The 15,155-nt window shown below is 43.4% G+C and overlaps 1 protein-coding gene across 1 annotated transcript; it reads right to left on the bottom strand.

Moving 5' to 3' along the window:
* Positions 1-269: 269 nt before the first annotated feature.
* INTS2 (integrator complex subunit 2) lies at positions 270-15,055 on the bottom strand. Its single transcript, XM_048324726.1, has 24 exons — positions 14,694-15,055; positions 14,080-14,218; positions 13,344-13,446; positions 13,060-13,173; positions 12,591-12,721; positions 12,331-12,504; positions 11,597-11,823; positions 10,958-11,083; positions 10,326-10,397; positions 10,110-10,224; positions 9,404-9,472; positions 9,104-9,238; positions 8,511-8,687; positions 8,160-8,268; positions 7,350-7,454; positions 6,709-6,873; positions 6,360-6,561; positions 5,707-5,832; positions 4,912-5,101; positions 3,741-3,983; positions 2,637-2,744; positions 2,136-2,241; positions 1,790-1,966; positions 270-1,563 (listed from the first exon to the last, which is right to left on the bottom strand). The coding sequence occupies exons 1-24, from the start codon at positions 14,984-14,986 to the stop codon at positions 1,394-1,396; spliced, it is 3,576 nt and encodes a 1,191-aa protein (XP_048180683.1). The 5' UTR covers positions 14,987-15,055; the 3' UTR covers positions 270-1,393.
* Positions 15,056-15,155: the final 100 nt, after the last annotated feature.

Here is a 15,155-nt window from a genome sequence, read left to right on the forward strand (position 1 = left end):
TTATAAATAAATAGTATAAGCATTGCATACTATTACTTGGTATCATTATCATTATTATTATTACTATTATTATCATCCTTGTTTTAAGTCCACAGAAAACACAATGAAAAAATTAATAGTTTTCATAAAGCCAGTGTCTTTTCACTACTGCCACACACAGAAGCCCCAAGTTCTTCTCTTCTTGTCAGGTGTCTGTGCCCCCAGGTGTTTTCCTTGAAATTTGGGATGAATCTGGAAAACTTAAGATCAATACAGGCAACCCCTTTGAATTTCAGTCGTACTGTTGTTGTTTTTTTTATTTAAATACCACTACAGCATATAAAATTACACTTGGAACTGAGGAGAAAAAAAAAATACATACATTCAGATTATTTACATAATTTACATTAAGATGACAAAAATACACTCGGTAGGCAGATGGTGATATGGGGTGTTACAGCCAGGAATCCTGGAACACAAATCCACAGGGGTTTTCCCACATTTCCATGTGGTAATTTCATCTTTATATGCAAAAGAACAACCAACTCCATGATGGAGCACAAAGGATTTGGCCTTGGAAGTGCTTTGGCATGGCTGAAACCTGTAATTCCTCTCCTTATTCCTCTGCACAGTCACCCTCAGCATCCATTTCTTTTTTTAATCTTATCCTGATGACAGCTCAAGATACCATTTCTTCAAGTCTTTTTCAACTTTTTTAAGTTAAAAAATGTAAAACCATCTGAGGTGCATTCTTTAAAAAAATCACATTTATACAGCTCATTTTTACTATCAGTACTTTCTTTTTTTTAAAAGAAACTTTTAGACCAGTTTCAAACTCTCAGTGAAGGCTGGCTGATCTTTAAATTAAGTTCCTGATCTCATGAACTTAAGCTTTGACCAATGGTTTGATACACAAATAAAAGTGAAAACATTTTCTTAGAACTCGGTGTGATGGTGCAAGTTACTGACACCACTTTTTCAAGTATTCCTTGGAGTATTTTATTCCAACTTGCTCTGCAAGGCTCTGGAACTGCAGCTCATTTAACTCAAGCAAAGCACTTCAATCTCAAATTTTTCTTCCCCATCATTTTGCTGTTTGCCCAACCAATTAAATATTCACTTTTCAGTGTTATAAAACCCTTCCAGGTGTGTTGCTGCATCACTTCAGGAACTGAGCAAGCCTGAAAATCATGGTTTCCCTGGAAACTATTTACTGATCCCATCAGCCTCAGAAGTTTTCACTGAAAGCAACAAAATCCTGTTGAAAGGATTTTCTTCTCAGCTGTGACTGAATGAAATTAATGAAAAATGTGGACTTTTGCTCCAGTTCCTCAGTCCACTTTCACAGCTTTTTCCAAATGTAGGCACCATAAACAGAGGGAAAAGCTACAGTACAGCTTCCCTGGAGTTTTTCCTAAACTCCACTGACACTCATGTTAATTATTTCAATGATGGTGTTTTCCACACACTGGCACAGCCGAACATCGGGGTCCAGGCTTGCAGTGTCCCTGGAACAGCTTTTGCTGGAGGAATCTTTACAGAGTCCTGAGAAATCATGTGGCTTCTCCTTCAGTTGCTGCAGACCTAGCAAATGAAGCAGAAGCAGCAAAATACATCTAAGTAAGTATTGACAGTTGTTATTTTACAGCCATAACACAAATATGGATGCCATGAGAGTGCAAAGCTGAGCCAGCACTATTCCAGGCACCAGCACTCACCCCACAGGTTATTTCTAGAGACACCACAACACTTCTGTTTCAGTTCCCTAGGTCTGACTCCTTTGGGGTGTTTTTTAAGGTTCTTGACTTACGGGTGATGATGGGGTCGAAGTCCCGTGTCTGTGTAGCAACATCGGAGGCACAAACTTGTCCTATTTGGATCAGCAGGGACATGATGTCCTCATACAGGGGAGGAAAGGCTTGGCAGAAGGACACCAGGCAAGGCAGGGTGGGCATGAAAAACGTGTAACGCTTGGACTGGGTCAGAACTGCCAAGCAGAAGAAAATGGAGAAGTAAAAATAAATGATTATGAAATCCAATCAAGAACTGTTGTTGCATTTACAACAGCAATTAGACACTTAGATAAAACTGCATTCAGCCTAAAGAAATCATTCTGGCTCCCACAGCAGCGAATTCTGGGGTTGCTGGGGTGATACCTGTGAGCAGGGTCCCCATCACGTTGATGGCCAAACGAGCCACGCTGAGGGATTTGGGCAGGGCATACTGGATACACAGATAGGAAAGCAACTGGATGGCAAAGATCTGTCAAGTAGGGGACAGGCAAGAGACAGAAGCAAGAGATGAGCAACAAAGCACCACACAATTTACAATGCAACCCTGATAAAAGATCTTTAGGTCTGATATGTTCCAGTTTTAACCTTAGTTGATCAGCAGTAACTCAATACTAGAAAGGATTAAATAAGAGCAACTACAAAGTTGGTTTGATACAGAAACAGGGAATCTTTAGCCCAACAAATTCCAGTTGTCTGCAATGCCAGGCCTTTAATTTAAGGTAAAAGTGCTACAAATATTACCTTAATACCCCAGACAAGTTGGAACAGGACATTTTTAGTAACTATTTTATTCCCTCCCCTCAGCCAGTATTTCATCAGGGCTAACACCCACAGTGATCCTCCAGCCAGGTGACTGCACAGTACCTGTTTTTCAAGTTCAGGCTGGGCAATGAGCTCAGGAATGAAATCCAGACAGATGTGCATGGATGGGATCCCAGCCACTGTCAGTGCCAGAAGCTCACATGGATAACCCTGTGGGATTAAGAAAACAGATGTGCCAATGCGTCACAGGCGTGTTTTAAAAATCCTGCTTCAAAGAAGATTTTAAATTATACCTGTGTTAATGCTTTTTTTAAAAATGAATATATTTGTAACTCCCTTTTGTTCAGAGGTTGCAGCAGGCCTGTAATGCCAAGGCAACAAGAGGCAGGCTGGGTACAAACCCAGGGTCTGAATCAGTTCTTTACCCTCAATATTCAATGAATTATTTGCATGGAAACTCTCTCTCCACCCCCCAACCAAACCCAGACTGCAGTGACCCTTTCCTTCTGTGTCTTTCCTGTGTTCTGAATTTCACCATCAGCCCCAACCTGCTCATTTCACAACTGCCTCATAATGACTTTTTTATCACTTAATCAGTTCCAGGTCAAGGTAAGTTAACTCCTCGTAAAGAGTCTGCCATCTGGCAAGGAGTAATTTAATATGCATTAAAAACACATTTCTATTTTAAAAATTGCTAATCTTTTCCCTCTTCATTTTTTGAAGGTGCTCAGCTGCTTTGGCAGGGCCAACCTTTCTCCTTCCACTCTAAAGAGATAAACTGTGCCCTAACAAAAAGGAAAGATAAGATGTTTACATTTGAAGCCAAATGAGATTTGAATAATGGGAATATTAATTTAAAAACATGGCCAGAAAAAACTAACCCAAAAAAGATGTGGAACAAGCAATCGTAAGATGATTGGGGCAGTTTTCCTTGGCCTAGATGGACAAATTTAAGAAGGGCAGAGGCACAAAGTAGGTGTTTAATGATGAGGAACAGGCAGGGTTCAGGTGCTGCCTTCTTACCACAACCAAGACACCAAGCACTGAAATAGGGATGAAGTGTGAGCTCTACAAATTGGAGGAGACAGGAAGGAGAAAAGTGGGTTGTTGTAATTTCTGAGGAACATTCAGCAGCCCCCAACCACTCCACTTGGCTCTTTGCCAACCTGACAAACCAAAACAGAGCTAAAGCAGTGCAAAGCAGACCTGGAAGTGCACGAGTTTGACGATGTTGGGGTCAGCAATGTACATCTGGTGCAGCAGGCAGCAGATGAGGCACTGCACCTCCCGCAGGTTGCACAGCAAACTCTCCTCCTCCTCTGCCTCAGCACCCTGTGGGCTCGGGGGGCTCTGCACATCCCTCAGTAAATCATGAGCAGTGCTGCTCTGGCCCTTCTCTTCTTCTGTAGGCAAGCAGATCTCCAGAAGGATCTGCACAGCAGCACTGTCCTGTGGAGAAAAGCCACAGATGATGCTTAAAAAACTCCTAGTGAAATAAATCAAATACAAAATAAGGACAATTTAAGAAATGGAAGATTGCCATGTGATTAGGATTTCTACCTACAAGTTTTTTTAAGTGCAGAATGAAAATGACTCAGCTCAAGAATCAGAACGTTTTAAAAACTTCAACACTTTATCTCAATCAAGACTCAAATTTAAAAAGGCTGAATCCAACAGATTAACATAATCACAGATAGAAAGAGTCAATTCAATGGAATCTCGTATTACTTCAAAATAAATATCCAGTGGTCCCTTAAAGCATCCAGAGCAGACAAAATATGCACAAGGCCATGTAATTCACAGTATTCAAGGGAGACCACCTTGCTCATTTAAATATAAAACTTCCTATTAACTCAAAAATCATGTTATAATGGGAACTTCCTATGTGACATTTTTCCAGACAGAGGGATGAAGAGATGTCTGTGAAACAGGATTACTCAAGAATTTCCATAAGGTCAAGCTAAGGAAGTGAACCGTCCTTCAGCCTCCCACTTTCCAGTGCTGGCTGCTTCCCTGAAACATCCTTCAGATGATCAGACATAGGTCTGTCACGTTTATTGATGTTTTACTGCTCCAAATCCAAGCACAGAAACAGCCTCTGGATCACACAAGCACCAAGGCAAAAGGGCTGGTAAGCAGAACTCTTCTGTTCTGACAGAACAACCATTATCAAAGCAGTAAATCAGCACAATGCTTCAGACAAGAAAAAAGAAAATATTTAACCATCTGAATAGAGAGGCAGTTTTCTTTTCCATGGTAACAGAAGTTGGTAAAAAACCAAATGAATTTAAAAGGTCCCCTTTTTTAATTTCCTGTTTCTGCATTTCTCTTTTATCTGTTTTTCCTCACACTGCGTAATATCCATTTCTTCCCTTACCTGAGCAGCAAGCAAAGCATTTTTTAGTTCTTCTCTTGTAACTTCTGGGGCCTCTGGACCCATTGCATTGTTTTGGGATGGCCTAATGTCCTGCTCTGCTGTTTCTTTCAGGTGAGCATTAAGGTAAGCTTTTGAAGCAAGAAGATACCCATTCAACATGTGCAAAATGATATCCATCAGAGGAGGACTCCTGATACGGGAACACAGTAAAATAAAGACATTTCAGTAACACGAACAAACTAAAAGCACTCCCAAAGGCTGTAGCACCACAGCTCCTCCTCTGGCATTGCTGACATCTGGAGGAACCAATTTCTAAGTACTGCAAAGACTTCCCTGGGAAATGAAGCAAATCTGCCTTTGTCACATCCATCAAGCACCCACTGGCAGAAACTGTTCCCCAAAAGGATGGAAAACCTACAGGCCCAAGAGGGATGGCACAAGAGCTGGAAGGATGTTACAGCTACAACCTCACCCACCACCACATGGAGCAGCCATTCCAAACACGCTGCAAAGCCATTTACCACAAATTCACACACCCAAATCCAGAATGGATGAGCCATGTGCAAATCCCAAAGTTTCCAAAACACAACTGGGCACTCAGCTGGACAGGACTAAATGCTGGAACAGCAGGCCCAGCTCCTCAGTCCTCAGGCCAAGCTTAAAACAACACAGATGCAATTGCCAAGCTCCTGTGATTAGCTTGCAAAGATGTTTTGAAGTGCTGAAAGCTTTTAGAAGTTTTCTGATGGACACCTTTATGTTTAGCATTCACTGTGTAGCAGCACAGACACTCACCTGTGAACTCTCTGATCACACCTCAGTACAATCAGGGGATCAATCATCAGATCATTCTGGGTGTATTTCTGCTGTCGGACTATTTTTGCAGAAGGCTGCAGGGCATTAACAGTCATCACCCACAACCTAAAATGAGAATACTCTTATGATTTTTTAATAGAAAATTTTTATAAGAAAAGGGGTTCCCTAACCATTTGGTCACTCAGCCATATTTTTCTAGGCCTATCAAATAGCAAAATCCCTATTTTCAGCCCTTGAAGTTAACCAAGGTGCAGTTAACTTAACACTCCCCAGACTCACAGCAGTTTTCACTGCAGTAGAGCATCTACTTCATTAAAAAAGCCATTTTTTTTACCAAAGTGAGTTCCTGTTTCATCAGTAATTCACATAAACAATAGACAGTATAAAACTACACTCCTGTATTTTAAACTGAACTGGTGACTTCCTTTCCCCTGAGAACAAGAACCACCTTCCTTTTAAATGCAAAGGTTCAAAACGTCCACAAACCAAAAAGAAATGCAGCTCCAACACAATCTATTCAGTCACAGCCTCCAATCTCCCAGATAAAGGCATTGTGTCATTATTTTTAAAAGGGGAAGTGGCCTCCCACCTATGTGCACCAAGAAGCCAAACAGTATTCTGAGCCTTGATACCTTCTGGGCATGACAGTGTTCAGAACCATCCAGAGTTTATTGACAGCCTGCAGAATCCCCCGTGGGACCCCAGCTTCCAGCAAGAGATTCATGTTTGAGGTCAACACTTCTGCATAGGGGATCAATTCTCCAGCTGAGAGAAGGGTCAAATGTTCCAGGATCTGCATCAGCTGGGTGTGATTTCCAGGAAGCATGGAAAAGGCTGCAAACAAAAACAACGGGACCTTGGTAAAACTGGACTTCTGACATTTGAAGCATTTCTGCTGTACCAATGCAGTATAATGACCCTTCCAAATCCACTATATTCCAACCCATTTGGAAAGAATTTACTTGGAATGAAGTTATTTACCTTCTTGGAGCTGTTTGGGAGAGTGGTTCTTGGCCATGTTGGTGAGGAGCATCCTCCTGAGCAGGGCGTCAGTGCCGGTGATCTGCTCCTCGCAGATCCAGTCGTCCACGATGCACAGGTGCGGGTAGTTGGTGGCCAGGAGCCTCAGCAGGGCAGAGTGCAACCCTTGGGGACATCAGGGACATTCACAGCTCAGATTTGAGCAGCTGCATCTCTCACCTGAACACATCTGGGCCTTTCATTTCAACCACTGACCTGTAGTGAATCACTGCCAAGCAGCTCAGTGAGGTGCACGTTCATAACCTGATCTTCTAACTCCAACAGAGAGGAAAAGTTACCCTTTGGAAAGGTGGGAGGACTCTACAGTATAAACTCTTAAACTCAGCCTGGAATATTCAACATTCTCATGTAATTCCTACCCTAAAACCTGCCCTAGGGAGGTAAGACCCACTCTAAAAGGAACTGCTTTCCTCACACTTTCACTGTTACTCTTCAAACATCTCTGCAATCTCAGTAGCTACTCCTGAGAGATTTTAAAAGCAGTAAAAATGAAAGCAAGCTATGAAAAAAGCAACAGCCACTGAGCTGAGAACACTCAGCCTTCCTTCTCATGCACTTTAGACCTTCACACACATTTTTACCTCCCAGTTCCTGCTGTAGCCCCTGTGCCTGCCGGATGAGGTACTTGATTGGAATCTGATCCATCAATGCTGAAGAGTAGGACTTGGGTTTTCTCTGCATTGCAGCTACAGGGGAACGGGACAAGAAACCAAACGTAACAGTTACAGCTAAAAACAAGTATTTCCCCAACTGGATCAATAAAGAAAATGTAAAGCACTGGTCTCTATCCAGGTAAAATCGAGAAAATATCTGTAATCGATTTTACAGTGTTTCAGGCTTCCTTGATTAGCATGAAGAAAAAAGACTGAAGAATGCTGGAAGTTTTGCACCTTTAAAAGGGCTGGTAAAAACACACAGCAGATATAAACACTCAATTTTCACTGAAGTTTAATTTCATCAATAAAATACACAGCAGTCTTTTAGCACTGATTTAAAGTCTCCATTTCAAAGGCAAAAACGGGATCATTAAGTATTGCCAACTATAAAATTGCCAACTCAAAGAAAAGTGTGTGCAAGTTTGATGACACGTGAATAAATGAAGATCTCAATTATGAAGTCTTTGTTAATTTTTGTTACATTCATTAGATGCTCATAAACATTTCTTGTAACTCTTTGGCCAGCTTGGACCTCTATTAATCTGCAAAACAAATTACTCAACTACAGAGTTTTAGCAGGAACTTAATGTCCTGAATCTCTACAGTAATGTTTTATTTAATACAAACTTCTTAAAAGTTTTATGCTGTGCTTGAATCTGACAGCAGCATGACTTTTTCCTCTCTTTGCACCTAATTTTCAGTTAATCTGTTTCCCCCTGATGTTCTCACATTTACCTAGAATCTTTGTGTTGGCCAGCAGTGCCTCTTCATAGGACAGGACATAGTAGAGGACGAGCAGTTGTGTGGTGATGCTGAAGCGCTGGGTGGGACGAGTATTTTCTCCCTGCACATAAAACCACACACAAAGGTCAGGTTGCAGTCCTGATTCTTGTGAAGAAAAATTTGGGTTTACCTACAAATATGATGAATACCTGAGTAACAAGATTCACTTAAAAACACATGACTGTAGCAGGAAACAGTTTACAGGCAGTAAAGACAAAAAGTGAGGCAACTTAACAGTGTTAAGTGCAAAATCCTGAATCACGTTCACATAAAGTACATGAAAGATCCAAACAAGTCCATTACCCCAGAGAGTCCTTGGAAAACATTAAGGATCTCCTGTTCTGTGACAGGCTGATTGGTGGCCTCTGGGTTGGATTTAGATGCAGGAGTAAGGATGGAGTTAATGTAGACATCAATAAGGGGAAGCAGCTGAGGGTGGAGCGGGGTGGTGGTTTCACAGAGCTGCCGATAGATCCAGTCCTAGAAGAGAACATCCCATGACATGAGCAGCTGCCAGTTTGCTTTGTCTGCAAGTAAAACCCCTTTTAATAAATGAGGCTTTGACTTTGGAAAGTGCAACATCAGTTCTGAATTGGTCATGAACCCTGTATCCTGGATCCTGATTCACAAACAGAACTTGTCCTGGCTGGAAAATCATTCTGACTACGATTAAGCACAAATGGGGGAGAGAAACTTACTATTTTTAACTTCACTAAGTTGTGGTCTCTGGATTACAGAGCTAAAAATGGGCACCCTGACTTAAAACACAGTTCCTTCTTAAATTACATGGTAGTAAGGCACAAAATTCATCAAGAATTCTGCTCCTATAATTGAACCAGCCTGCAAAACCTCATCGGCATTCAGAATTACAAACAGAAATAAAACAAAGGTCATACCTTAATGGATACTTTGTGCTTGGTGAAGGAACGACTCTTTAAAAGCTGGTAAATGCAGTGAATAGGTAAAAAGCCAGTGATGTTGGCACTGAGGTTGCCTGTAACAGGCACACGGACAGCATGGGCTGTAACCACCTAAAGGAAAGATACAATTAACAGAAAAACACCACTTCGCACAAGGCACAAGGTGTAAAAGTCACAGAGCCACAGTCCTGACTGGAATCTCTTTATTTTTGCAGAATACCCCAAAGAGAAAGGAAAGGGCAGAGGGGGGAAAAAAAATCCCTAGGTTGAAAATACCTGTTCAGTGAAAATCTCCTGTGTGAAGATTGTCTTCATTCTGCTGAGCGAGCTGGGCTTAATAACAATCTGAAATTCAGAAGAAAGTACTTAGAATTGAAAGTACTTCTTACAACTAAATTTATTTTATAAACTGTTAACTTTTAGCCCTTTAAAACTTGTCTTGACTGGGATACCAGGAAAATGTTCACATTTGTACCAAATGTCGAACAGAAATATTTTCAAATGTCACAAGTTCATCACCCCATGTCTTCCTTGTCCTAAAAACTCCCTACCCAGCTTTTACATCCGGTGAGACACTGTTTCACAATAGTGAATTGCTGGCAAATGTCCCTTAGTAATTTACTGAAATTAATTTTTACATATATAGGTATTTCTTTTAATGATTTAAAATAAAAGCCTTGTAGCTCCATTTGGAAACTACTTCAATCAGTCTTCTAAGAAGTTCATTTCTTGGAAATAATGATTTCAACAGGGCAGCACTTTTTGAAGATACTTTTATCATAATATACTTCTGTATCAAGAGCTATGCACATTTTAATGCTCTTTCAGAGGAATTATTACCCATTTTTCAGGTTACGTTTAGTTTAGGTATATTACAAAACTAAAGTTCTTTATATCAAAAATAAATACCAAAGCATCGAAACACAGCAAAAAGTTGATTTTAACAGACAAATGTACAGGCTAGAAATAGTTTAGGATTTACCTTCATTCCCAAGGTGGAACAGACCAAATCGATGATGGCACTGAGCTGGTTGCTGTGGAAGTACATGGCTACCAAGAGGAGCATCTCTCCAAAGGAAGCAGACACACCAGAAATGCTGATGGTAACAAAGAGCAAGAAATACAGGACATAGGTAAACAGGACATAAATAAATGTGAGATTACTGGAATCATTAAAAGAAATCCAGCCTGCTCTCACCTTTCAAAGTAGGCTTCTTCCTTTATCATCCAACTGAGCCACATCACCATGAGTTGCTCCTGTTCCGGGGTGCTGCACAAAGAAAATCCATAATAGATCCTTTTCCCAGAAAACCAGTGCTAGTTTCACTATCACTTGCAGAAAAGCCAGTATTTGAGGAATCTTACACCAAGAGACTTTTTGTCACTTTCACTGTAGCATCCAACTGCTGAGAAGCAGTGATATTTGGCACAACGGTCAGTCCAACTGTCAGGCAACTTCCTTTTTGGAATGCACCCAACAGAAAGCTACCCCCCTGAATTATCTGCACTGCTTCTCTTTTGAACAGGGACTCTAAAGAATTTTAGCCATGAGCTTGTTCCATACAAAAGTGAACTAGTCGGGCCTACTTTAGTCTTCAAAAAACCACTCAAACTAAGTTCATGCTAATGCTCCCGTCTCAAAAGACTTGCTATAAAACAAGAGTGAAATATCCATTCACTCACTGCAGAGTGAGACAAATCCCTTCCATCAACATACGGAGATTTATAAAGAATTAGAGGGGGAAAAAACTGTGCAGGTCTGGGAAGGGCATTGCCTTAATGGTGCTAAAACAGTCAGATCTTCCAAAGCTCCTCCTGTACTGAGAGTACCTGACCAGAGTGGAGAAGGCCAGGAGCATGCAGAAGGACAGGGACACAAAGCGGACACCGGCCGGGGTTGCAGGAGGGCGGCTCGTCATCAGCTGCAGGAGCTGCTCAGCTTCCTCATCAGTGGGCCTGAGCAGGACAGAGAACAAAACAAAGCTGGGATTTAACAGGGAAGAGATTTCCAGTCTCTCACAGTGGTTAAAGACTGAGTTTTCCCTGTTATTCAATCTATCAAGTTGGTAATTCTCTCTGAACTTAAAGACGTAAAAATCTCTGCTAAGAGACAACAGTGAGAAAGCTTCCCCAGGATATAATCTTGCCTATTAGTACAAACTACTTAAATTGAAACTAACAATGCATAAAGATGCTACATTAGTACTCTCTAAAAAGTGAAAGCAAAGGAACAGAAATTCAAAATCCATACAATTACACACTGCTCCAACCATGTGGGTTTAGACTTCCCTTAACAAGTCTGCAGAAGTGATTTTGCAGCAACAGAGCCTCCCCTAGTACTGAAATTGGTGAGTCCTGCTGCAGGTTTTGAGGACACAGCGGCATTAAGGCAGAAGTGCCCAAAGCCCTCATCCTCTGCTGAAATGGACAGCCATGAACAGAACCCCAGCACATGAGAAGGTTCCTTACTTGAGGCCAGCAATGCCCATGAGAGCACAGTAGAGCCGCAGCAAGGCGCTGGCCTTCACCACGTGCTCCTCCTTCAGCCCTGAGTACACAGACACGTTGGGCTCCGTGTCAGCATCGGCCTCCTCCACAATGTGGGTGCTGCGCACTGTGGGCAGGATGCCCATGAGCTCCAGCAGCAGCTGCCTCCTCATCTGCCACAGCACAGAGCTGATGTTATCTCTTTTTCTCTGTGTAAGGGGTTAAAAGACGAGAACAAGTCAAGTTCAGCCCATCGAACAATGCATTACGTAAGAGTTTCCACAGTCAAGGGAAGAGGGTTGGTTTTTTTAAATAGTTTTCAGTAGCAGGGCAACAGGCAACATGTGACCATATTAGAACAGCTTCTTACACCAAAATCCTAGCTTGAACCAAGTCAGCAAAGCAAGTCAAGATGCATCTTCCTACTGTGAACACTGAGGATGAACATACATATCAGGTAAATATTACAAACATACAATTCCCTGGTTTCCGTGCCTAAAAATCTCTCAGGGGAACAACCAAACAGCTGCTGCATTCAAGGGACATTATTTGTAGACCTGAGGGCCCCATAAGAGGCCACCTTGTAAAGACAGGTCCTTCAAGACGTGCAAAAGGATTTATGTGCATTCAGACAAATATGCAGCCCACATCCAGAAGAGTTACAGCAAGCTACAAGAATATTTCTTTAAAAGCAGAATACTCAAAGATTTTCCTACCTGTTGGCCATTTCGGATAAAAGTTCCAAACCACGTTCGGACCTTTGCATTTGTTCCAAGCAGCAAACCACTCACAAAACACACCAGGTCACTCACTCCATCATCTGAGGATTCGTTCTTGGTGTGATCCAAGGTCAAAGCCACACCAAGACCTGGTAGGTGACACTCTTCCACCTAGATAAAACACTCAGGCTCAGCCATCTTTGTTGGGTTTGAAGCTTCAGGAAGGTTCTTAATGATGATTCTCGTGACAGACTCACCACCATGCCCCGGACCCTCAGGGCTTGGGAAGGGTTCATCTTGCACAGGTGCCGAAGAGCTTCTGTTCTGCGCCGGCCTCCAACGCTTTCCTCATCCTGCCGCTCGCCATTCTTAATCAAACCTCTGCAGACTAAAGATCCAAAAGCAGCTGTGAGGAAATCCACCCTTCCTAATACAAATTTTCACCTCATGTCTCAGTGGAAGGGACAAGAACTGTTAGCTAGGACAGAGCAGGTTCTTAGCCCCAGCCGTTCCCTGCCCAATCAGCCTTTGTAACGGTGACCTACAGATGAAAAGCTGTGACACACAACGAGCCTGGCCTATAAGCAGGCTGCAAAAAATGGGAATCAACATGATCAGATGGCACCATCCAGCAGTTCAAATCTGTGTAACTCGTGGGTTAGCCCAGAATTAACCACACTGATGGAAATCATTTCAGAAGCTGGAGAAGAAGCAGCTGTAACTCACCCTCGTTGAAGCTGTCAGGGACATTGGCCACCAGAAGGCAAAGGAACCAAGCTCCGTTCTTAACATGCAACAGAGCTTCGGCCACATCCACTATTGGCAACAGCGAGGGCAGCTCTGGATGGAAAGAAGGTGTTGAAAGTCACAATGTTTCATTGGGAAACAAAAAACCCCGTTTCCAAGAGCTGCACAGCTTAGATTAACCTTAAATCTGTCACGACAGCTCCAAAAGTTTTTTGTTGCGCTTGTGAGAGGGCAGAGAATACCATAAATACAGAACACCACACCTGCTTGTAAAATGCAGAGAACATCTGCTGCCTCCTCCAGGTAAACAGGACTCTCGAAGAGCTCAGAAGACTTGAGGAAAAACTCGCCGTTTGATTCTGACACCTGCAAGACAATATTTATCATCACTGAACAGGTTTTATGAAACAATTTATCTAAATCTGCTTTAAATTCAGCATGTTTAATAGATTAAAAACTGCCAAAAGCATAGAGCTATCAAAACAGAATAAGCAGGAAGTTTGTAGATTAAGAAATATTTACTACTGGAAATACTTCAACACAGATGGTATCATTGCTTCTTTTCAGAAGACAGAAAAATAGCCCACTGACATTCTAAGTTTACACAAGGAAAATAAAATGTTGGGTGAGCAAGGAAGTGGGGAAAGGGAAATATGATGGCTAATACCACCTGCAATAGGAGCAAAGAATGGGATGGAGAAAAGTCATCACTTCATTTCCAAATTATTTCTGCACTGATAGGTCACCAGATCACATTATGCTTGAGTACAGCGTATTATAGAGTCTCTGTAACACCAGCAAAGACTTCCTTTAGGAAGTCACAAAGAGTTTAAGCACAAGCCACTGTTTAATCAGACTGAGACTTTGAATCTTGATAAAGCAGGTAAGGACTAGAGAAGAGTGCTCACACTACCAGCAGCACCAGAAACAGAACCAGTGTGTCAGCCAGTGCAGTGTGCAACCTAAAACTCACAAATACCCAGCTGTGAAGAAGTTCACCTTGTTCATAATGGCCAATAACTCGCTCAGCACCAGCCGGAGCCGCCGAGGAGAGTCACTGTGCTCAAATTCCAGCGTCAGCCCGTGCTGCAGCTGTGACACCAAGATGCTTTCTCCACTGCCACCTCCCAGCTTGTGCCTGGCACACAATTCAAAACAACAACTATTAAACGTTTCTGCAAAAACAGAAATGCTCTCGGTTAAAGGAAGGCAGCAGTTCTCCAGGGATCTCTTCTATCCCGCCAAAGACCTGTAAAGACTGTTGTAATTGCAGTACAAGACGGCTAAATCAGTAGATCATCAAAATTTCAAGCGCTTCTATTCCCCAGCAGCACAGTCAGGAAAGCGCATCCACCTGACCTGTCCCTTCATCCCACAGAGCCGTCCCAGCCCTTCCCCGCCGGGACAGCTCTCCCAGTGCACCCCACACCCTCCGCCGAGCACGGCGGGGGAACAGATCCCTAGGACAGACAATTAAACCCCAGGGCTTTCCTAGGAGATTGTCAAGGGACACGAACGGCCGGGTTCGTCCGGCACTTAAACAGCTGCAACAACTGGAACAGCTGGAAAAGCCACACAGCGCTTCCGCCACAGATCTCCGTTCTCTGCGTTACCGGAGCTGCTGCTCCTTGCTGGCGTCCTGCTCCAGCGCGTGGAAGTCCACGGACAGTAGCGCCACGATGGAGTTGACCGCCTCGACCCCCGAGAGAAGCCGCAGGATCAGCTTCTTATCCTGCGCCCAGCTCTGGCTCTGGTCGGCGGGCGCGCACAGCGCCATGCGCACGAGGCAAGGCAGCAGCAGCCGCAGCTCGGGGTCGCTCAGCGCGGCCAGGCGCACCACGTCCACCTTCTGCATCGCCTCGAAGGCGTAGGGGCTGACGAACTGCAGCGCCGAGCACTCGGACATGGCGGCGGCAGCGGCCCCCTCACAGCTCCCGCGCGCCCACCCGCCGCCGCCGCCACTACCGGGGGAAGCGGGAAGTGACGTCACGGCGGGAGGGCCGAGGGGCGGGGAAGGCTGAGGGGCGGAAAGGAAGAGGCGGGAAAGGCTGAGGGGCACCGCCCTCCCCGCCCCC

This window comes from Corvus hawaiiensis, chromosome 20 (genome assembly GCF_020740725.1).
Source record: "Corvus hawaiiensis isolate bCorHaw1 chromosome 20, bCorHaw1.pri.cur, whole genome shotgun sequence".
NCBI lineage: Eukaryota > Metazoa > Chordata > Aves > Passeriformes > Corvidae > Corvus > Corvus hawaiiensis.

Coding starts and splice junctions, on each gene's coding strand:
- INTS2 (XM_048324726.1), bottom strand. CDS start 14,986: ATGTCCGAGTGCTCGGCGCTGCAGTTCGTCAGCCCCTACGCCTTCGAG. Junction 8,688..9,103: donor AGCACAAAGTATCCATTAAG/GTATGACCTTTG, acceptor GTTCTCTTCTAG/GACTGGATCTATCGGCAGCT. Junction 6,562..6,708: donor TCCCAAACAGCTCCAAGAAG/GTAAATAACTTC, acceptor TTTTGTTTGCAG/CCTTTTCCATGCTTCCTGGA.